Source organism: Athene noctua, chromosome 5 (genome assembly GCF_965140245.1).
Source record: "Athene noctua chromosome 5, bAthNoc1.hap1.1, whole genome shotgun sequence".
In the NCBI taxonomy this organism is placed as follows: domain Eukaryota; kingdom Metazoa; phylum Chordata; class Aves; order Strigiformes; family Strigidae; genus Athene; species Athene noctua.
In genome coordinates, this window is record NC_134041.1 from 47,214,904 (window position 1) to 47,238,040 (window position 23,137).

General features: G+C 43.5%; 1 protein-coding gene across 2 annotated transcripts in view; it reads right to left on the bottom strand.

Moving 5' to 3' along the window:
* Positions 1 to 21,785, bottom strand: part of VSTM4 (V-set and transmembrane domain containing 4) — a 44,356-nt gene extending 22,571 nt beyond the window's left edge. For both annotated transcript variants that reach the window (XM_074908355.1, XM_074908356.1), the window contains exons 1-4: positions 21,634 to 21,785; positions 15,701 to 16,099; positions 5,614 to 5,682; positions 4,037 to 4,144 (exon numbers count right to left, since the gene is read on the bottom strand). In XM_074908355.1, coding sequence (XP_074764456.1) covers positions 4,037 to 4,144; positions 5,614 to 5,682; positions 15,701 to 16,099; positions 21,634 to 21,688 — 631 coding nt within the window. In that variant the 5' untranslated portion in view covers positions 21,689 to 21,785. The remainder of the gene's footprint in view (positions 1 to 4,036; positions 4,145 to 5,613; positions 5,683 to 15,700; positions 16,100 to 21,633) is intronic.
* Positions 21,786 to 23,137: the final 1,352 nt, after the last annotated feature.

Here is a 23,137-nt window from a genome sequence, read left to right on the forward strand (position 1 = left end):
CAGAGTATGAGTTACAAATGGGCACTGCAGCTAGACCTGTGTTTCTGAGACTGTGGGGCTGCCAGGTTGCTACACTGGAAGAGCTGCTAATCATCACCATACATTATATTGTGCATTAAAATGTAGTCTGAACCAAAGATATGGCTAGACTTGGGAGCGGGGAATGTATCAAACAACACCAAAAATCTGCTGTGGAATTGCCAGGCAACACACATTCCAGTGGTCAGCCCAGCCGAAAGACAGCTTGCTAAGGAAAAGCACAGCAGGCCAGTAATTTTACTTTGAAGACTTTTATTTCCCTTGTGGTGCCTCTATTTATTTCCAGAAGTCTGAAATAAACCATTCACCCACAGCAGCCACTGCTGTTCCTAATGCAACCTAGGTTGTGGCCTCAAGCATAAAGAGATTGCCTCCTGGGATCAGATCAGAGGTACAGTCCAGTCCAGTCACTATCCTGTCTCTGACAGCTGTGTGTGCAAGCTGTAGAAATCCTTCCACTTTGTATTCCTTTGAATCAGTAGTCCTGATCAAGGACAGCTCCCCCACTGCAGCCTTTTAGGAGTCAGGGTTATTAAGACACTCTTTTGCGGCTTAGTGGCTTCTGTGCTCTGCCCAAGCTATGCCATGTGCTGAGTATGGAGACATGCAGGCAGGAGGAGAGGCTCTAGCTCTTCTGGTTGACCTACTGCCAATTTATTTCTCAGAAGGAAAAGAGGGTGCATCTCTGGGCCATGACATGAAGTGGAATACAACACAGACACACCCCTCGCTTCATGTTCTTCATTCTTTAGGAAGTCATGAAAACCAGACAACAGTGCACTTACATGATTATGCCCATCTCTACAGTGAAGTTTTCATATTTGGTCTTACCTAAATTCTCCCATTCTAAGGAAGCTACACAGCTCCTATGGGTTGCATTTTAATCCTAAGGAAAGGGGAACTAGAGCACTAGTAACTGGGGCTAACACAGGACCCATGTCTAAGCCAATGAAGACAGTTCATCCATCTATCCATCTGGACTTTTTCAGATGTACAGAAGAGTAGGCCTGACCCGTCAGAAGTAAGAGGATGTTTATGTACACTGTTGACATGCTTTTGAACATCATTAGGTATGTATTATTTTGTTTTGCCCTACAATACTTCAAGCTTTTGAACCAGGGCTTGGGAAGAGCAACCACTCCTGTAGCAAATGGGCATAGGTTTCTATCAAAATCACAGAGGGGTTGCCAGCTGCAACACAGGTTCCCACAGGGTCACATAGTTGCCCTGTGCTATGGGCCAGCCTCAGCTGCAGTGCCAATCCAATCAAACTGAGGGACATCTTTGGTGAGGAACTGGGTTCAGTATTACCCTTCTCATGTCAGAGTGCTGAGGTGAGCCAGGATCTGCTCAGGTTTCACAGACAAGCACTCCAGACAGATCATCTCCAGCATCATCTACTGCAAATCCCAACTTTTAGTTCTGACATGAGTTGCTCTTTGTCCCAGGCTGGGCTGTTCTTGTAGAGGGCTGGGCAGAGTTTTCCCTCCCTCTTCTCCCTGTGCTCACTTAGGTGACTGCCTCCACAACTTGTACGTGGCAGGTGGAGCAGGGCAGGGCAGGGCGGGTTTTCCTCCTTGTATTAGAGCTGAAGAACTGGGGGAGGAAGCTGGAGCGGTGGGAGAGCAAAGGGAGTTGCTGGTGTCTGAGAGGGGTGGGGTGACTGGAGAGGTTCAGCAAGGAGCCTTGATGGAGATTTACCCAGCAAGGTAAGATAAGGAGATACTATAGTTTTATTTGTCCTGGGCCTGTGACCTGGTCTCAAGGGGAAGAGGGGAAGCTAGGCTTCTGAGGAAGATGACATGACAACCACCTCACTGAAGGTGGAAGAAGGCTGCGCTGGGAGGCTTGGGGAGATGCAGAGGGAGGATTGCTTTGCTGCCCCTGTCTTTTCTCCTTTTCTCAAGGACTTCATGATTTCACTGCAGGCTCTTTTCACATGAATACTAGCATCTACCTAGTGCAGCCCAGGATGGAGGTACAGAGTGATGAGTATGGAGAGGAGGTGAGATAATGCTTTTTGAGGAAGGATGCCTTATTCTAACAGTCTGAAGAAGAGAGCACTGCTGTTGGCTGACAGGGTAGGTATCCTGTGGTCAGAATGTAACCTCTGGAAGGTGCCTCTAGAGAGGGTAGATGAATGTTGAGGGAGGAGGGGGCTTCTGTGCCCCATGTCCATATGGCTGAGTGGAAACAGCACCTCCCAGGGAACTGCTTCTCCTTGGGGTAGAGGTTCAGGGCTGAGCTTGCTGCCATGGCCCAGAGGCTATGGGGAGAAAAAGCAATATGGGGCTGCTGGAGACTGTGTGTCACTGATGCTTCTTCCACTGTTGCTTCAGAAATTATAATTTCCTGATGTTTGACTGGATGCTGAGCCAATAATATGGCTCTGGAAAATACTTTGATCAGGAGGTCCTAGCTGAAAGACTTGCCTGAAAATCTTATCATTGTATACTGAGTGCCTGTCTGCTAAGCTTTATTATGTTATATTTCCATTGACTCTATAAGTTTAATACTGCCAGTGTTTACTGGATAATGTTAAAAATCTAAATAAATATTTGGTGAAGCCTGCAATTATTCAGGTATTAGGGTAGTGAAGAAAGGATTTAGCAGCTCAGAAGAAATTACTTTTTCTCTGTTGTATATGCTTATTCTATATTGTATTCTGTATTATTTCTATATTTAATTGGTGCTGGTTCAATGTAAAGAGACCTTTTCTCCAAGCTGCTTGTATGCTTACACCAGTATAAATCAACAAAACCAGAAGTAAAATCTAGCCCAATGTCTGACCAAGAAAAACCAGGATACTTCAGTGTGTCTAGTGCTTGTGGCTTCAGGGTGACTCACCATGATCAACATACTTAAGTGTGGGTACTCCCTTGGCACAAAACCTTTGTCATCACTTAACAGGGTAAGAAGAATAACATTGATCTTGCTCCTTCCTCTTGGCCAGCAGAGTTGTTGGGTTCAGTTGGCATCAGAGTTACTCTACTTAGCGTACTACCAGCAAGACAGAACTGCAGCCTGAAATGTGTTTGTGGTCAGGCAAGGACTTCTCTATACACCTATTTTTAGTTTACATGTCTTCTCCCTCGTGTATCTGAGTCACTCATTCCTTTCTGGTATGTGTGTAGTGCTGAAGAGGCAGCAAAGTCACAATTCTCTCCTGTCATCAACAGGACAAATCACTAACCAAGCTCTTTTTGAAAGCTTCTGTTCAAAGATGGTCCTTATGCTCTCCTACTAACATGGTGGCTGCTAAGCATGCTGGTATCATCCTCACAACTTGAGTGAGGTCTCCAAATAAACAACTCTTCAACCAAAATGAAAGTAGAGCCTGCACTGGCAACTCCACAGATCCCAAATAGCACTTTTGATTACAACAGGGCTGCTTTCATGCAGATATAACCTCTCTGATAAACCCTCTGTGAGGAAAAGAATGAAACAGTAATCCTTGACCTTGAAAGATTATTATGAAAAGGCAGATCTGAATGATGCAACAATGCTTTGGTTTCAAAGAATGCTACAAATGAGAGGGTGCTAACAACAACCCCCATATTCCCAAGAATATTGACAGCTAGTCAGGAAGGGAGAAGAAAACAGAAAAGGCTAAGACTGCTTTGAAACCCCTCTAAACCTCTGCAGAAATGTTAGTCGTACAAAATTTTACCTAGATCTGATCAGAATGCAATCTAATGATACAGCTCTTCATTTTCTTTGAAAGAAGTTCCAACAACCTTCAATTTATATTTATGCAAAGCTGAAAGATTTTGAAAAGTCCAAAGCAAATTTAAAATGAAATAGCTATTCAAAGGGAGCAAAATGCCCTTGTTCTAGTTTTGCTGGCAGAAATATTTTTTTTCTACCAATATTTGCTTTTGTTTTTATTAAAACCAAGGCAAGGAGATCTTTTTCCTACTTTTTCTACATTCTCCTTCTTCCCCCTCTCCCTCTTCAGTAAGGGCCTTGAAGTCAGCAAGAATGACATTTCACTCACCTGTGGATCTCCTCTTGTTCAGAAGTGACTGACAAAGAATGACCAGTGTAAAAAGGAGGACGTTGATGATTCCTATTGAACACACAAACACTGCATACACATACAGATCTGAAAGCCAAGCAGAGATGATCATCAGTGTGGCAGCTGTATGCTTCATGTTTACAGGATAGAAAAAAGTTACATCTACAAAATCTAAATGGACCCCAGCCCAAAAGATTTAGAGTAACAGTTCAGAAGTAATTTAACCCCCTTGAAACTTTCATATACTACTCTGCTCAATTTAAAATTTGGTTGAAGTCTTCATAAATGCAAATAGGTGTGACTACACCTAAGAGGGCTTACTTTCAGGAGAAAGGAAAGGGCTGGTTTGGGTGTTTTTCTTTCCATTTTTATTTTTTTTTTTAGTGTGGCAAACAAAAAACCCCAAAAGACTTCAGTTGGATTATAACCCAGTTCAAACAGCTGTACTTTTTTTAAAAAAAAACAACCAAGAAAAGTGGCAGTGGGGGGAGTGCTGACTGGCTGAGGAAGAAGGAAGAAAATTTGTGATTGTTTCTTCTGGTGGCAGCACTGGCTTGAAATTTCTGTGGTGTTTTTTTTTTTTCCTTTTACAATCTACAGCCTCAGCCTCCCTTTATAGCTTTCATTCAGGTGCTGTAGCACACTCCCAGTGGACCTGACAGGAGCTGTACCATGGCAGATCAAGATGGAGTATTTTGTTCAGTAGAAGAAATCTTTAATGACTTATTTCTGCTTTTACTAGAACTCTAAATAGAGTACTTTAAGGATGCTCTACCCATTGATGTCTTGAAATGTCCTTAGGGAGATATATTGGCTTCTTTCCTGCTTCACAGAGAGGAAACTAAGCCTCAGAGGTCAAGTGTTCTTGCAGAAAATAGCATTGCTGAAACTAGACGCCTGACCTGAAGATTTCTGCTTTTTTCCCCTTGCACACTACAACAATATAGTTTTTAAATTGTGATTTAAACAGCAACACTCCCCACAGAATCAAAACCATCCTGCAAGCAAGTACTCCTGCCTGGCAGGCAATGGAGCAGCTACAAATGCCATGCTGGTGCTTCACTGGTGCTTCAGGTTGGGGTTGGAGGAGGAGGGAATTCCAACTCTGTGCAAATTCTGGATTTTGGTCTCCTGGAACAGTTGTCCACTAATCTACTCAGAAAATACTGCTTGCTTTGAAACTTAAGGGCACTTTAAGCTGCTCTTGCAGTGCAGAGCATGTTAGGTGAACGGTTTCTAAGGTTAGTGGAGCATAGAGTGCTTGGTACCTCTTCAGACATGCTTAACACCTTCCTGGATAAGGGTCTGCATTTGCATTGTGTGATTAGCCAGGCATATGTTATTTTCTCATTGACCATAACAAATACATGAGAAACTCAAGCTGGAGCCTTCCATTCTCTTTGCTCCAGCACCCCTTATACTCTGTGGGATAGTTTCTCAGGCAAGGCCTGAGTTTGCACAGAAAAAAGAAAAATAGGTGGGGCAATCAGGGATTTAGTTGTCCTGTAGCATTAGACTTAACTAATATCTTATATAGCAGTTAGATGCATCTTTACCTTCAAAAAACTTCCAAGCCTCATGTTTTTTCTTCAAAGTGGGATCATCAGAAGATCTTGGTGAAATCACTGAGAAAAGCAAAGAAAACATGACAAGTACTGAAAATGTGTGGCATAAAATGTTGCGACCTCTTGAAATAAATGTAGTTCCGCCTTAGACTTCAATAGACCAAGATCTTGCTTTATCTCACAGGATAATTACTTTTCAGTGAAACACTTCAGTTATAAGACAGCCATATAAAAATATCTTCAGCAAATCTCATCTGGCTTGGCAGCCCCCACAAGTGCCATGTGGCTTGAGACTGCCCCCCTGTTGTCATTTTATTCTGGGAATATGTAATGTGTGGCTCTTCACTACAAAGTTAAAAGCAGTGAAGAATAGCAAGAGAATAGAAACACACTTTAGGCCTTAGAATAGGGTGGCTATGTGCTTGTAAGGTCTGTAATGGCTTTGGGGTGAGTATCCCAGGGAAAAAGCTGCCATTAATGCTGTATGTAGGTGGTTTTATTCTAACTCTTCGTTCTCAGTTACCCAGAACTCGTACCTCTAGGGTTGCAGTTGGTGTTTCTGTCCCAAACCAGCCTGCTTCTGAGAGACAAGATGAATAACTTTTGCTCAAGAGGATAGGAATTTATCTTCCCTTGTGGTTCTATATTAAGAACGATTTTTAACACTGTAATCTACTTCCAAGTCTTAGAAGTTAAGGAAAAAAAAAAAAATTGGAAGAGCAGTAGCTTTAATGAAGGACACAGCTCTGAAGGCTTCTTGAGAATTGACTTGGAGTCAGCCACATTACACACCCCTTTTTTAAAAAACAAGGAAGTCATTCTAGCAATACTTGGCACTGAAGTTATCTCTGCCAACATGATAGAACTTCCCCAGCTTCAGACCTGACTCTGTAGGTCTCTGATTTTTTTCAACTTGCCTTCCTTCCAAAGCTCTTGTGGATGTCCCTTGGCAGTTTGAACTTCCCTGTAATTCCTACAACTGCACCCAAACAATACATTGAAAGACCCCAAGGAAGAGAAATGCTCATATATTCTTATTCTTCTTACTTCACTCAGAAGTTGGCTACTATGCCCTTCCTTTTAAAGATACATGGATGTGATACCTGCCTACCTGCAAAAAACCCACCCATAGGTGCATGGACTTGCTGAAGTATGTCCAACTGCTTCAGAAATTACATATCTGAGCTAGAAAGCGTTACTCTCAGTGGACTTAGCTTAGATGTAGGAACAGCCTAGGCTGAACATCTTAACTAATATAAACTGCTCTGTCACTACTGTATCAATGGCCACTGACTGTTGAGTGCACAATAGCTGTTCTCAGCTGGTGTAATTCCCTTGTCTATGGGTGAGAGTTTTATCCTGAGAAGAAAGACTGTACCAGCTCACTTTTATAGCCTAGAAAAAAGGGTGAATGACTATGTTCTAACTCAATTAAGAGGAAAAATAGCTACAGATTTTGTACAGAATTCTGTTTCAGAAGGAGAAATAGACTACAGAGCTGTGGGCAAATGGATGAATGTCCATATCGTAACAGCTGTACAACCTAGCATCAGAATCCAAATTCTCTGACTGCTGGATCACTGTTCAAAAACCCTCTCTGCTCTCCTCAGCCACATTGTTTATGCACAGTGGCATTTTTGATGACATCAGATTAGATGATGTCACTTATGTTAATCCATGATTTTTCTTCAGCTAGCAGTCATTGCAATGGAATAGGAGTCTGGATGTCCTCCAGATTGCCAATGAGGTCTGGACCTCTAAGAGAGGTTCACGTGCCAAATCATTAAAGTACAAGTATCTTACTGGAAAGAGAATTCATTAAGGAATGCCCTGTAGGGATGTGAGGTGTAGGGCTAATTCAATGGATATGGAAGTGCTTTCAGGACTAATCTGTTCAGCTGTGATAAATATTTAAACAAATTTACTCGTTACCATTTGTTACATGAAAGCATCACACATGTAGAGTTTTGGCAAGTATTTTAGAATAACTTCCCTGAAAAAAAAGGGCTTTTGTTCATTTTTTTGGGGGAAAAAAAAGTAATCTTGCATTCCTGTATCTTGCAACATTCTTACTGTCAAACGCCACATGTGACTAATATTTAATAGAACTCAGAGTCAGTTCTATGGGAAACTGACACATAAACTTCTCAACAAGACAGGTTGCTGTGATCATCTCCACTTGTCTGTGTTGCCCATGCCAATAAGATTAGAGTTGGACTGCCTAATTTTCTGTTTGTCCTCCTACATGTAGTCCCTTCTCTTGAATTGTAATCCATTTGGAACAGATATTGCTCTCCCTAAGAGATGTGCAGTAGCTTGCATAGTGGGTTTGAGGGATTACCCAACTCTAAATGATGATTTGGAGGTGCTGCATATTGTTCTGAGAAGGCCACCCACTATTTTGAGTCTTCTGATAGGAAGGCAGTGGGAGAACCATCTTCCTGATGTCTTTTTTTTCCTCAAATAAACTGTTTCTGGTGTATTCTGTACTAAAATTAAGATCACTAACTTGTTTTTAGGCTAACGTTGACCACACAAGCCCAGGAAAAGAACAAATGCCTTTGATAGGAAGATGGGGGAAGGGGAAAAGGTTCACCTTAGCTTAGAGGAAAGATGTTGCATGGCTGGAGTAGAAGACACTTCTTGGCAACATCAGGACATGGATTTCTCTTGGTTTTACTACCAAGACTTAAGAGTAGCCTTTTTATAAATCCTATTTGATGTCTTGTATTCACTACACCTAAAGGGGCAAACTGCAACAGTTCAAATTTCATCTGGGCCTTCTGAAAACACTACAGAGTTGCTGTAGTTGACACGAGTCCATGAACAGAAGACTGTGAGGACTCCATCCCCATCAGATGAGGCTTCTTTTCTGAAGAAATGTATTCTGTCCCTAAAGGAGAAGCCAGATATGTAGCTAAACTTTTAACTGCCATCATTACACATTAAGGAACAGTAGTGTGTAAATAAATCGTTTTTCCACAACTCCAGTATGTGTATCTGTATAAATTAATGTGTTGCAAGAAAATGCATTTGCAACTTCTTAATGGTCTACACAAATTCATAGCGGCAAACTTGCCAGCAAATAACAAAATCTGAATATAAGTTAATAGCATGGCTGACAATGTCTATGTACTGACCTAACCCAGGATTTTTCTGCTTCAAGAGCAAGCCAGATTTTGAAGAAGCAGAATGACTGTTTTCCATTCCCTCCAGAAATCTGTGTCTTACACAGTGAGCTCCTCTTCCTGTGTGAACAAGAAAAGGGACCTAAATGCTATTTCTGCATCCACTTGACATACAAGGTTGCAAGAAATTTGCCTGGTGCTTTAGCATATAGTATTTTGAATTTGGGCATAACTGCAGACACATTAACTGGAACAAAATGTTAGACTAGACAGCAACTGTGATATGTTTGAACACTGCTACCTTATTTGATAAAGCGCAAGCAGTACAATTTAAGTATCCAAATGCTTCAGGCAATTTGTATTGCTCCTTTTGTTGCATCCCGGATCTAACTGTAATGTAAGTAAATCCCTTTGCAATAAAAAGTGTAACCAATCATAAAATAAAATACAAAATGTGTTTGGAAGAAAATTACCTTGAAAAGCCCAAGTGTTACCATTGGGGAAATTGGAGATTTTATCACCACGCTGAAAAGTGTTGCTTTCCCTCCCATGTGTAGCAAGTCCTGTACTCTCACAGTGCATTAACCAAATGCCAGCTAAGGCAGTCCTTTGTTTCCCATAAAGAGGCTTTTAGCGGTAAAACAGTTGCTATGGCATTTAAAGATACGTAATTTTTCAGATGTCTTTTAGTCTCTTTAATCTGGATGTAGAATTAGAATGCTCTTGGGGGGGGGGGGGGCGGTGTCTGCCTCAGATCCCCACAGGGCATATTGTCCTGTGTTTACTCTGCCGGTGAGCCTGCCTTCCTCCTCCCTTGCCTCAGGCTTCCTTCTCTGCTCTGGGTTACCTCTGAAGCAGAGGGAAGGAATACAGCTGACCAGACAGTGTGAGAAAGATGAAGTCATGACTTTCAAATCCCCACCTTGATTATGTATTCATAAATTATACTAAAAATCAGGGGAAAAAATAGAATTTAAGGGCTGGACTGAGAAGTTACAGTCTGTTTTCTTTGCAATAACTAAATTGATCTGAACCCCACACTTTAGCTAGGAAGAGCAATGAGACGTTTCTGTGTTATAGATACCAATAGCCTGAGCAGCTATGAAATCTTATACTGTGGCTTTTTGTGAGGAGGGGTATGACAGGTGGTCTGACAATATTTTGTATTGCTTTTTGTTTTGCTGCCATTTACCTGGAACTTGTCATTCCCTTTCCAAGCGCTTCTGACAAATCCGTATGTTTCACTACAGGCATTTAAGAAATACCAACATTCAGTGACCAAGAAAATACTCTTTAAACTGCTGACCCGCCCTATAAAATTACATTTTCGTAGGAAAATCCTAAAAATTATTCTCCATATGATTTTCTCTTTTTTTTATCTTTTTTTTTCTTCCCACAAGTCTAGTTGTTCTGCATTCCTTGAGCACATCTCTCCATCTATTTTGCAAGTCCTTCTTGCAAAAAACACATTACTTGTTATCCATTCAATCTTTCAATGTACTACTCTTGGAGACATCTACCTGGTCTGGTGCAGAGGATTTGAGGGGAATGGACAGTATAGTGTAAACCCACAGCTGAAAGAGCACTCTTCTCCTCCTTCTCTTGGTCTCTTGACACCAGACCGGGCCCCCTTTACCTCCTTTCCCTCAAGTTATCCTCAGAAATTCTTCTCCAAAGCACTGGAAAAAAATGTAGTCTATCCTCTAGAAGACTCTGGGATTTATGGTGGTCTCCTAGCCCTGCTTGTAGGCCTTCAAGCTTCAGCCCTGAACATCCATTTAAGGTGCTATTGGAAGTAATAACACCTGGTAATTACTCTCAGCTTCTCCTCTTCTCCCCGGCACAGCGTTTGAACCACTTGTTCTTTGTGGGTTGAGATGATAATATTGACTTCCCTTCCCCACACCAGTTGCCAGCTTTGCCCCTTCCCAAAGGTGGGAGGCTGAGGCAGTGGGGATGATCAGTCTTCCTGCTTGCCAGTGACTGTGACTGAATCTCTCCTTTAAGCCAAATCTAGAGGAGCAAAGGAGGAAGAGATAGGGATAGAATGCAGGGAGCCACTTCTCTGTGCAGGAACAGCAGGGCATAACGACCGCTGAGCATGAAGCAAGCTAATGCCTGAAGTCTGTAGGGCTAAATCATGCACGTAATAAAGTTTAATTTCATATCCCTGTGTGGTTACAAGACTAACCACTGTGTCTTGGCTCCAGCCACTAAACATGAGGTCAGTGCCTGTACAACTTAATGCCCTCCAGAGATTAAGATGGTGAGTTCAGGAGTTGTTGGGCTCTAGTGTTTTTACGCCCCCCTGTTTAAAAACAAAACAGTGAAAACAGCAACAAAAATCAAACAACAAATTGTTCTTTGAGCTGTGAAGCTAATGAATTCTGTGTTCCATACCCAAATGGCTCCCTTCTCCACAACCACCTTAGTACTGGATTCCTCCTGTGGTATGTCCAGGAGCCCCAGTTACTGACTGCGATGTGGAAGGTCACTGGGCACATGGCAGCTCAGGAACAATAATTACCTTTTTTGTTCTTACAGCTTTGGTTCAGTGAGGAAGTTCATACATATCTTCTCTCCCTCCTCCCAGTCAATTTCACATTACTTGTACAACCTCAGTATTTTTAAGACCATTATCTTGTTAAAATCATCACGTGGTTTCAAAAGGGGGCAGACTAGTTGATAGTGTGATCATGAAAGCTTTGGTTTCTTTAGGATACCAGGTTATGGATTACAGATGACTTCTGGCTGCAGGATTACACTTCTGACCCATGGTACTGATTGCTCTAGTGATTTGTATTTAGGAGTCTAATGAACTTTGGAGAAGTTTTCCTTTAAGTCCTGGTTCCGTGGTCTTCTGTGCAAAAGAGTGGCTGAGGTACAAAGCCTGGATCCAGGTGTTGGAGGTGTGGGCATTTCCCTGGTGGAGACAGGTAAGGGGTTGGGGTTCCCATTTGGACTTGGGTCCTGCTCTGTCATTATTTATATTTCTGTCTGCAACCAGGAAGCAGAGGAAACCCCATATGAATGTCTTAGAGGTTTTCCAAGCCTCTAAGACAAGTTTTGATGCCAAATAACATCAAATGGCTTAGAATAGTATTTTCTTGCTGTTGTTTAAAAGCGATCCATGGTCTTTGCTACTAATCCAAACAAAACTTTAGCTTTAGATCATTACTCTCTTTCATCATTGCTAGGAATAAATTGCTAATTACATTATGTTGATGTCATCATTTCTCTAGAGAGATTTAAACATTGCTGGTCAATGCAAAGCTACTCTTTCTCTCTTATTATATTGTATTTTTCACATCTTTGTTCTCAAACTTCTGATAGATCAAAGTGAAAGCTTGTGATACCTGAAAGCTATCCACAAGGGATCATACACTCAAAAATATTATTTTTTTTACCATCACATTTCTCTCCCTGCTGTGTTTATAAGCCAAAAGTAATACAGAAACCTGAATTATATCAGTGAAGCTGGCATTGAGGGAATGTGCTTTGGATTAAGGCTACATAAACATGTTCAAATACATCTTGAAAAGGCCTGTAGTCAGTGGAGTTAACCTCAGACCAGAATTGCTTTTAGAGAAGAGCTAGGGCCATTTTTGCAAAAACATAAAGTAAGTGGGATTAGGGTTTCCCATCTACAGGGATAACATTTGAGGTCTAAACACAGTGATAAATTTAGCATAAACAGGAATGGCTGAAACTTTGTGAAGTAGAGTTTGATCCCACAAGTTTTTCTGTGATTGCAGGATGAGCTTCTTGAATTTCCAAACCCATGGACCAAGCAGCCACCCTTGATTTTTGACTTATCTTTAGAGTTGGCTCTACAGGAAATCCATTTTTCTGTTTATAAAGCCACAAGGGAAGGACTAGTTTGCCAGCTAGTGCTAATGGCACAACTGCTGAGCTCAACCACCTCTTCAAAGAAGTCTGTTCTCTAAATCCAGTTTCACCCATCTCTGAAAGTATAGCTGTAATGGTGTTAGATTTGAGCTGATCCATCCCAGAGTGAAGGCTTGTATTCAATTTGGTTCAAAACCCTCACTCATTACTCATCATTTCTTTATCTGAAGTCTGAAGTTCAAGACAAGAGAAGAGATAGGAGACAACCAGGTCAACAAGCAAAACACATAAGACCAAGGAAACTCCATAACAGATCTCTACAGAGCCCATGTTTACAAAAGCCAGACCTGACTGGAGGCCAGTTCCAGGGAAGCAGGAGATCCTTCCCCAACAAAAAACCCTGTAAACTGCATCCACCTCACACACATTCCCCTCTTCCTGCAAGTGGTCCCAGCTTTTATCCCTAAGTGGGACACCTGATCTCTGTTTACTTAATGGGGGACACCTGGGGCTCATTTACCTAATGGCTCTCCTTGCCAGGCTGGCCACACCTTGGAGGGAAGCTTAAAGGTAAACTCACCACCCATTTGTGAAGGGCTGTGGGAATCACCATTATGGCAATCTTAATTTGGGGCTTGGGGATGAAACTCCAACATTTCAGATGGGCACTAGTTTGAGGGGGACTATTTCAGATGGTGAGCTTTTACAGGATGGACTATTTCAAGAGGAGTGGTGTTACAGGAGGCACTATTTAGGGAGACTGTTTTGGGGGCCCCAAAATGTGGTGGGAGGCTGCAGGAAAGTAGAGACCACAGGGCAAATATAGGCCAGAACAAAGTAGATGCTGGAAGGGGGTGCGAGTTCTGATGGGCATTAGAGTTTGAAAAGGGCTGGGAAGCCAAAACAGGGTGAGAGGCTGTGGGGGAATTAGAGATGGAGAAATCACTAGAAAAGGAAGGAGTCCTCCAGGTGCATGGTGGAAGAAAAACAGGGTCATGAAGCAAGACAAAGGAAGAGAGATAATGATGAGTGGAGACCAGAAAGGCAGAGAGAAAAATCACATGTGGGGGGAAAGGAAGGTGGGAAGGAGGGAGAGCAAGAGATGGTCAAGAAGGCAGAGGGATTGAGGGGATGAGAGAGCGAGAGAAGGAGAAAGGGAGAGGGATCGGGACAGGCTACAAGATGAGAGGGAAAAGGCCACGGAGCAGGACAGAATGGCACAGGGAGCTCGGCACAGGGTTATAGCGGGAAAGAGCACCACAGAGAGTGGTATGCAGCTCTACAGGCAAAATGTCTGAGAGAGGATGGAGGACAGAGAGAAGAGAAAAGGGACAGGCAGTGAGGCAGTGATGGAGAAAGAAACAATAGCAACCAAGAGATGAGGAGAGGGACAGGACCGAGGCAGAGAGGTGGAGAAAGAGCGCCAAGCCAGCGACAGGGAGCAGGCCAGAGGGATCAGCAAAGAGAGGAGGCCACACAGAGGCATCTAGAAGAGAGGTGAGCGACAGGGAGCCAGACAGCAGGAGACGACAGCAGAAGAGAGAGACAGGGAGTAGGATGCTGGCCTGGAAACAGCAAGAGCAACAGAGAAAAAGACAGAGAGGTGGAGCATGACAAAAGACAGGAAGAGAGAACAAGACAGAGAGACGAAGCATTCAATAGATGCAAATTCTTCAAGACATTCAATTCTTCAAAGAGCACATCAAGTCCCAAATGAAGGGGGTGCCAAAAAGCTTCAGGAGGCTGGAAGGGGAATAGAAACCGGAAAAATGTGGAGCCAAAAAGGGGTGGGAGGCTGAAAAGAGGTGGGAGGCCAGACGGCAGTGGAGGCGGAAAAAAGGTGAGAGGCTGAAACAGGGTGGGAGGCCAGGGGGAGGTAGAGGGCAGAAAAAAGTGGAGGCTGAAAGAGGGAGGGAGGGTGAAAGAAGGAGGGAGGCTGTAAGAGGCTGGTCGCTGATTTTCTAGCTCTGCTTTCTGGCTAGAAGTGGTATAAAGCAAAGTATAGATGTGATACTAAAAATTCTACTTATCAACTGCTGATAGACTAGAACTAAAAGCAGTTAAAACATCAAGAAAGAGGTAAAACATAGATGTAAAATATAATGCTTCTATTTCTGGCTGTCCCACTGCATATTCTTCAGAAAATAAGTTAATTTCTCTTTGTTTCTGTCTCTTTGTATTTAAATAATAATGGCATTTGTTTATGTCCACTAGCAAAGTTGTAGAGACCCTGTATCGGGTCTGGCTGAGATGGAGTTAATTTTCCCTACAGCAGCCCTCATAGTACTATGCTTTGTACTGGTAGCTAGAAAGGTGTTGGTAACACACTGGTGTTTCGGCTGCTGCTGAGCAGTGCTGGTACAGCATCAAGGCTGTCTGTCCAACATTCCCCCCCACTAATAGGCTGGAGGGGCAAGATCTTGGGAGGGGACATAGCTAGGACAGCTGACCCAAACGGACATTCCATACCATATGACATCTGCTCAGCAATGAAAGCTAAGAAAAATGAGGGGTGTGGCCATTTGTTATTATGACGTTTGTCTTCTAGAGCAATCCCTATGCATGCTGAAGCCCTCCTTCGTGGGAAGTGGCTGGACATTGCCTGCTCATGGGAAGTAAAGAATAAATCTTTCCTTTTGCTTCCGCACACAGCGTTTCCTTTTGCTTTAATAAACTGCCTTTATCTTGATCCATGAGGGGTTTTTTCCATCTTATTTTCTCCCTCCCTGTCCTGCTGAGGAGGGAAGTGATAGAGCAGCTTGGTGGACACCTGTCATCCAGCCAATATCAACCCACCACAGACCTGTAGCTTAATGTAAAGGACTTTTAATTACTGATATTCTGGTAAAAGGCAAAGGAAATAGACTATCTTCTACAAATCTACCAATCTTCTCACTTCTTTACATTTTATTAGGGGCTGAATAATGTCTAAATTGTAATATGTAAGTAAAGAAGTTGAGTATTGGGGTTTCTTCTCATATTCACAGATAACACTTAAAAATAACCTAACTTCAAATGTCTTCTTGATGAACTTGCAAAAAGGAAAAAAAAAGGATCATGGGACAAGACAAGTGATAGGATTGAAATCAGTAGTCTCTCACCTCTTATTTCAGTAGCTGCTGTGCCATTTGACCACGCTGTCCACTTATTCCTGTGTTTGCCAATTTCCTGGACTTTGCATATATAATGTCCTTGATCTGTTTGCTGGAGGCTTAGAATAAGAAATTTGTACATAGTTCCATGTTTCTCTTTAAGAAGATGAAGTCTTTGCTTGTGGAAATGATGAGTATAATTTCCATAATACTGGACAGACCCAAACTTTGTCATTTTGATCATCAGATACTCCTGGGTAGGTGATGCAGCGAAGACCCACCGCACAGCCAGCAAATTGTCGGTCTTTCTCTTTTGAGAAATGTGGCAGTAAAGGGTAGCATTATCTCCCTCAGAGTATTGCACTGTTGGTCCTGGATAGACTGTCACATTTAAAGCCTCACAAACATCTGCAAAGGAAAGAAAAGATGGTGAGAGTCCTCCATTCTGGCACAACAGCACCATAATCCGTCCCAGCGTGCAAATCTACAGCAGGTAAACTGATGGTACTCTTTCAGGATGCAGCCATTTATTGAGATTTTAGAATGTGACATCTTGTGTGTCTCTGTGAATGTTAAAAATAGTATAAGGGCCTCCTTCAGTGACTCTGCTCTAGTATTCTTCGTGTCACTGATTAATAAGATACGGCTGAAGTGGATACCTTGTTGCTGTCATAGGCCCAACATCACATAATCTTTCATCAGTCTGAACAAACATTAACCTAAAACTAGCTTGGAGCAAGAGCCAAGAATGTCTTTTGGAAAGCTGTTCCACAACCAGCTTTTCTGACAGATTGCATCTTTCCTAGGATTTCCAGGGTAGATTGTTTCAATAGCCAGTTTATCCCCATTTGTTCCTGCGCCAGCTTTAGGTTTAAATAGTGTTTTCTTCTCTAGCACTTGCTTCCTGACTCCATGCAGAAAGCAATTATCCGGTGTCTCAGCCTTTGCTTTGTTAAGCTAAAGAAGCTGTTAGTCTCGTCTAGTAAAGTAGTGTCTTCACTTCCCTAGTAGTCCTTCCCTTAGTAGCCCTTCTCTGCATTTGTTTCAGTTTAAATTTTGGGTTTGATTGTAAACTTTTTTTTTTTTTTTTTTAATGTGGGTGACTGGAATTATAGACAAGTTTCTGGAAAGCAGCTCTACAGTGTCCTTTGAAACAGTCACAGTACTTCCCAGATTTGACTGGGATATGCCTTGCCTGGTATATCCCAGAATTTATGTTGTCCTTTTCATGATATTTTCATGTCTATATGACAATTTCAAATTAAATAATATACTTGGGCATTTTTCCTTCTTTGTCACCTGTGGTTCAGTTCCTAGTGTATCAAAGAAATTCTTACTAATCCCCAAGTACATGACTTTGCTTTACCAAGTTTTGCTTCACTTTTGTTACTTCGTCCTCAATTTTTCCTATGTGCTCATCAAGTTAGCATAAAACTGGGATAGGTCACATGATTTCAACATGCATGCTTCTGTCTACTTCTTTTAGAGATCATTTGTGCAAACCTTACATGATCCTATTCCTTAGATGATCACTGAAAGGCTACTAACTCCCTATATGCTCATAACCAGCTCCTCACTTTACGGTTCCCCATGTCCTCTGTCTTAAGTAATATTCTCCTTGTCATAATCAAATGGTCATCTCAAGCCTGGGTTAAATATGTCACATTAGTCCTTCTGACTACAAATTCAAATTAATGTGACGTGATTTGCACAACAAAATATACCATGATCCTATTGGGACAAATTATTATTCCATTGTTCTATTAATTTCTGACTCTGTTTTTTCTGTTCTTCATCATGAACCTAGCTTAGACCAGTTTATCTCTCTGCTTTACTTATAACAACAGCCAGTATAGGTGAAGGTTGGAAGAAGTCCACAGCTGTTCGTTAGAGGAAGATTCTTCTTTCCTGACCTAGATGATTTATGCTGGGCTGATTTTCCAAGGCATAGGAATCAACACTCATTTTATTTCCTTTCTAATGTACATTAAGAGTGTTCTTATTAGTCATATCAGAGACTGATCTATTTTTGACCAGTGGTATATTGTGCCACTGTGTTCCCTAAATGACTTGCAATATGTAATCTACCAGCCTGATAGCATCCACTAGAGAGAGCGCCATATTTCAACAGTGAGCAAGCCCTCCCTGCAATGCACTCTGCAAAGCATGAAATGTCCTCTAAAATGTGCATATTAAGCTTCCTGTTATGTGAATATACTGTACTCAAACACTAATGAGAACTGCAACTCTGGGAGAATGATTTTTTCATTTCTGGACACTTTTCTAGCACATCAGCTAGGAACATTTTAACAAAGGGGATGAGCATTTTGGCAGAGACTCTTGTCTGACATCAGCTCCTGAAACACAAACATATATTTATCTTCAAAATAAGCAAGTAAAGTATTTCCATTCTATTTCTGAAGGAGTATTGGAGGCAGAGACACTGGTTTTATGGCCGCAGTGAAGCCATGAAACGGAATGGTAAATTGTATCACCTTTCTTAAAGTAAATCCACTAAATTAAAGAAGTTACACTGAAGCTGTTTAAAAAGAACCCTCTGAAAACTAATAGTATAATAGTTATTTTGTGTCATTTCAATGGAAGGCTCTACTGAATGGTGGTTTTCTTCCAAGTAGATATTTTTCTTTATGCAGGAGAAAATAAGTTATATAAAGAAAGGGGTGGTTTAAAATTTCTTTAAGAAACTGCAGTTAAGCATGGCCTAGGTTATTGATATAATTATCTGTGCATCATGTTTGTGTGTACAATTCATGTAAGTGCTAAAGCAAGAGATTATTTTGGGTTGTAGAAAGCACACAAGTAGAACAGGATGTTGACATTTAAAATAAAGGCTGAATACCACCGAAAGCTTTCCAGGCATGAAATTTCAGTTATTACTTGCTGGAGTTACCTGACCTGTGCTTTACAGGAGATGTGAGGATAAGATGGCTGCCTCTGCCATAAAGTAAGATTAAATTTTGAAGGTTGTGCTGTTCAGTATACAAGGAATAAGTTTAAGAATTTCAACACTTTTGGGGGTTTTCATAATTGCTTAGGCTATAAATGTTTAATAAATCCTTTATAAAAATGTGGCTTGGGTAAATGAAAAACACAAAATTTTTTTCTACCAAAATTATGAATGTGTCGTGAAAACTGTAAAGAAAAACAATTATGTCATTTTCCTGACATGTGAACTTCTTGTTTGAAAAAGCTGGCTAGGATTAATTGTGGAATAGAGTCCCAAAATAAAAGGCAAAATAATTATTGCTTAATTCAAAACTAGGCAGAGCCCTGTGCCAAAAAGTACCCGAGAGAAAATACAGAAGAACTCAGATCTGGTGATGATGGATGCCTCTGCAAGAAGATAAAGAAGCATTGTACATGGAGTCTCTGATCCCTTTCTAGCTGTTTACACTCATATAAACATTGGCATTTTATACCTAAGGCTTCTACTTTCCCCCCAGGGACATGCCTTTTTATAAGGAAATATCAAATTTTGCATCCTGCATGTTTTCTGATCAGTGTGAACCCAGCTCCTTATCTTTCTTCTGTGGCTCCTATTGGTGTGGCTGTGCAAGTGCAGCAATGGGCAAAGTTTTGGAAATTTCCTGATCTTTTACTTTGTTCTCATCTCATGTTGAACAGTGTCAGATGATGCTTTATATAAAACAGAAAAACAGTGTCCATTTGACTCTACCCTCCCACTGCCATTGGAGCAGGAACAGTGGTGGATTTTAGAGAAAAGAGGTCGTTTACATTTTATGTGGAAAGGAAAAGTCTCATTCAGGGCTCCCAGACACTAATGGAAATGTTCCTCCTGTCTTCAGTAGGCACTGGATCAGCCTCAGCATGAGGTTTACCCTTGTAAATGGGCTCCTTGCCAAGACAGAAGACTCCTCCACAACTTGGAGAGCAGGCTTGCGTGCCAACAGAGCACTGAATTTCTAGACTTCAGATTGCTGCTTCCAGTGAGGAATCACTGTTTTTCTTCTTCTGCCTTCCGAGTATAGCATGATGTAGCTGCTCAGGTGGAGCTCACCACAAGAGTTTTAGTCTTGCTTCCGCTAGGAAAGGGAAACTATTTATAGAAAAGGGAGAGTGAATCAAAAACTTGAGGATTCCTTTGCAGTGTGCTTAATCATCAAACACACCTCTCCTGTTGGCAACCAGCTCACTTAGTTGCCCATTCTGATGTTTTAGCTGTTTGTTTCTTTGGTACCCTCCACCTGCAGGTCTCACTAGACTGTTGGGAGTCAAAGAAGGTTACTGCTAACTAAACTCTGTTTTGAAAAATCGTATTTTGAAAATCATCCACTTCTGCTTACAACAGTTCAACTAAAAATATTAGCTAGGTTTAGACTTTCTTGTCTGCCATATCATATAGCAAAACACTTTCATGGCACTGTCGGGAGTAACAAATTACACTTTTAGCAGCCAGAAACCTGTCTATGCCAGGGCTGTCCCCTCTGCCTGTGCTGGAACGGTAGCAAAGGACCCACAGTCACTGCTACGTCCTTACGTTTGGTGAGCAGTTTCAGTATGGCTGTGTTTTTGTGGAAGAACCCCAGCTACTTTGGTGGAGATACTAGCAGAGTTGCTCCTGTGCACTACTGCTCACAACCCAGGTTTAGTGTTATATATAGGCCACTGTTCCTTCCTGCATGGAGACTGACAGGCAATACCTACAACACACCCCTCAGGGCTGAGACAGCATTTTTCTTCGGCCCCTGCTGATAGCTAAGGGACTAGAGAGGCATGTCATCAGGGTAGTTACCTTCTGATCTCAGATATGCGTGACAGAAGCATATGGGATGACTTTTATCAGTGTTGTAGTTTGTTCTGTGCAAAAATATTACTGTCAAAGCCTGCTTTATTTTGACTTCTCTACAGTTAAAAGAAGAGCAGATAAGCCAGGAAGAAGCAAAGCTCCTTGTTTAAATGAAAATGATTAGGAGCTGGCTAGCAAGGCCACCAAACACAGCCAGCTGTTTTTAGTTGAACGGATCCATCTGCAAGTTTCACGAGTCAGAGGCTCCTTCTCAGAGGAAGCTTCTGCGCTGACTAAAGATGGACTTGAACCAAACCTCTGCCTCCACTTTCTCCTGCCCTTTTGAGGTGAAAATTCAAATTCAACTCTTATTAACCTTGAATGAGCAGGGCTCCCCCACCCATCTAACCCTCCCTGCACCTTGAACTTCATATCCGGGCTCTGTGTCCATTTTGCAGCTTTAGGACACAACGCTGGCCGATGCACCTTTGATTTTGGAGGCAAAAAGGTCTTGACTGAATGGAGAAGGGTTTTTACAAGTGACCTATGGGTCTCACTTCCACTGAATGCCAATGGGATCTAGTCACCTGTGGAAAAAACAGTGCCCGATATCCCTTTGTCTCAGCTTTGCCTGCAGTTACACTGTGCAGTTCAACATTGTCCCGCCTGGCACAGACGGTGGCGGCGGACACATTTCCATAAACTTCTGCATGGGGAAGGGTTTTCTTTTTTAAAAAAAAACAGTTGCGGATCAGCAAGCCGTACAGAAACGCTGCTGCCGGCAGCGCGGAAAGGCGGCGGCAGAGCGGGTTGAGGGACCACCCCGGGGCGGGGGGCGGCGGGGGAGGGCCCGGCCGGCTGCCGGGGAGCGGTGGGTCGCCAGCTCGCGGGGTGCTGCCGGCGTCCCCCGGGCGGCAGCCCCCACCTCTCCTGGTGCCCGAACCCCGGGCGCTTCCGCGGCTCGGGCCGCTGCCCCGGCCCCTTCGCCGGTGCCGACGGCGGGGTGGGGGGGGGGGGGAGGGGGGGCGGACGCGCGAAGGGGTCCCGCGGGCGGCCGAGGGGGCTGTCCCGCACCGCACCGCGCCGCACCGCCCCGCACCGGCCGGCAGGGCGCTCCCGGCAGGGCGCTCCCGGGGCTGGGCGCCGGCCGCTGCGAGCCCGCGGTGCCGCTTACCTGGGGCCGGGGCCGTGGCCAGCAGGGCGGCCAGCGCCGCGGCCAGGAGCCGCATGGCCCGCGGGGCGCCGGGTCCCGTCCCGTCCCTCTCTGCCGAGCTGCCTCCCTCCTCTCCTCCCCGGCCTCTCGCCTCCTCTCCGCCCGGTCCTCCCTTCTCCCCTTGCCTTTCATCTCCTCCCCTTTCTCCTCCTTTTTTTCCGCTTTCTTCCTTCCCTCCCTACTTCTTTGCTCTTCCCACCGTCCTGCCCCCTGTTTAACTCTCCTCCTCTTTTTCTCGCCTTCTTTCCCTTTCTTTGCTCCCCACCGCGGTCAGGCCTGTGGGGTGGCACCAGGGCTAGACAGGGCTGCTCCATCGGGGATCCCCCCTGCGAACACACCCCCTGCCCAAGGCTGCTCCATCGGGGATCCCCCCTGCGCACACACCCCCTGCCCAAAGGACCTGGATCTGTGCGCAGGGAAGCGGGAAGCTCCCGGCTGTGATCACGGAAAGCCACTGCGAGCGGGTGAGACAGCCTGGCAGCTACAGTTTGGGACAGGGTGGTGGGACAGGGAAGGCTGTGTTATGCATCCCTGTCGCAGTAGAGACGGACACGACAACTTTTTTGCAGCAGAATAGCCATCTTTATTGTTCCCCCATCTCTTATATACTTTATTCTTTTATCCGTACACCATTCTTATTGGTTACATGGCTGTTTGTCTACTACTTTATTGGCTACTTTTCTTAAAATCCCCCACTGTTCGGGTATCTGACAAACAGTATTTTTCTTCTTTCTCCTTATCTTCAGTTCCTTTCTCAGGCTGACACAGCACTCCTCCAGGACTTTTCCAGCTGCTCAGGGGTACACAACAAGCTGGTCAAGGTCAAACTGTTCTCTTCTGTCAGGCATTTGGCAGGCCCGCTGCCTCCCCTGACACATCCTCTCAGCTTCCTGGAGGTGTTTGAAGTTTTGCCGGCCCTCATGCCCGTTCCCTGCATCCACTCCTTAACTGGAACAGAACCACCGTTTCCAGGCAGTTCTCGTTATCAGCTGTCTCCCTTTCCTGGACTCTGTTGGTGGCAGCCTGGGGACAAGGAAGTCTGGCAGGCAGGAGGGGCCCTTCAGCAGGTGTGGAGATGGATGCTGTAGGCTGTTTGGACACGTCTGCTAGGACATTACACTTGGTGCTCTGGTGTTGAGAGGATTGTCCTCTCTGCAGTGACAGCGCAACTGCTGACCACTGACATTCTCTCTAAAAAAGTCAAAAATTAATTGATATAGCAGCTTACGGTCCATCACCCCATTGTGTTACTGTGCTTGTTTTGCCAAACAGTACTAAGAGGCCAGAAAGGACAAGGGAAGTTGGCACCTGGCAGTCTACTCCTGCCCTCTTTGCTCCTTTGGAAAGTGTTTATCATTTGAAAGCCCACAAATCTCCAGAGACATGGGCTTAATCCTTCTACTAGCAGATGACTTATGTCTGATTTTAGTGTTGTGTGAAATGTGGATGATACAGACACCTTGGC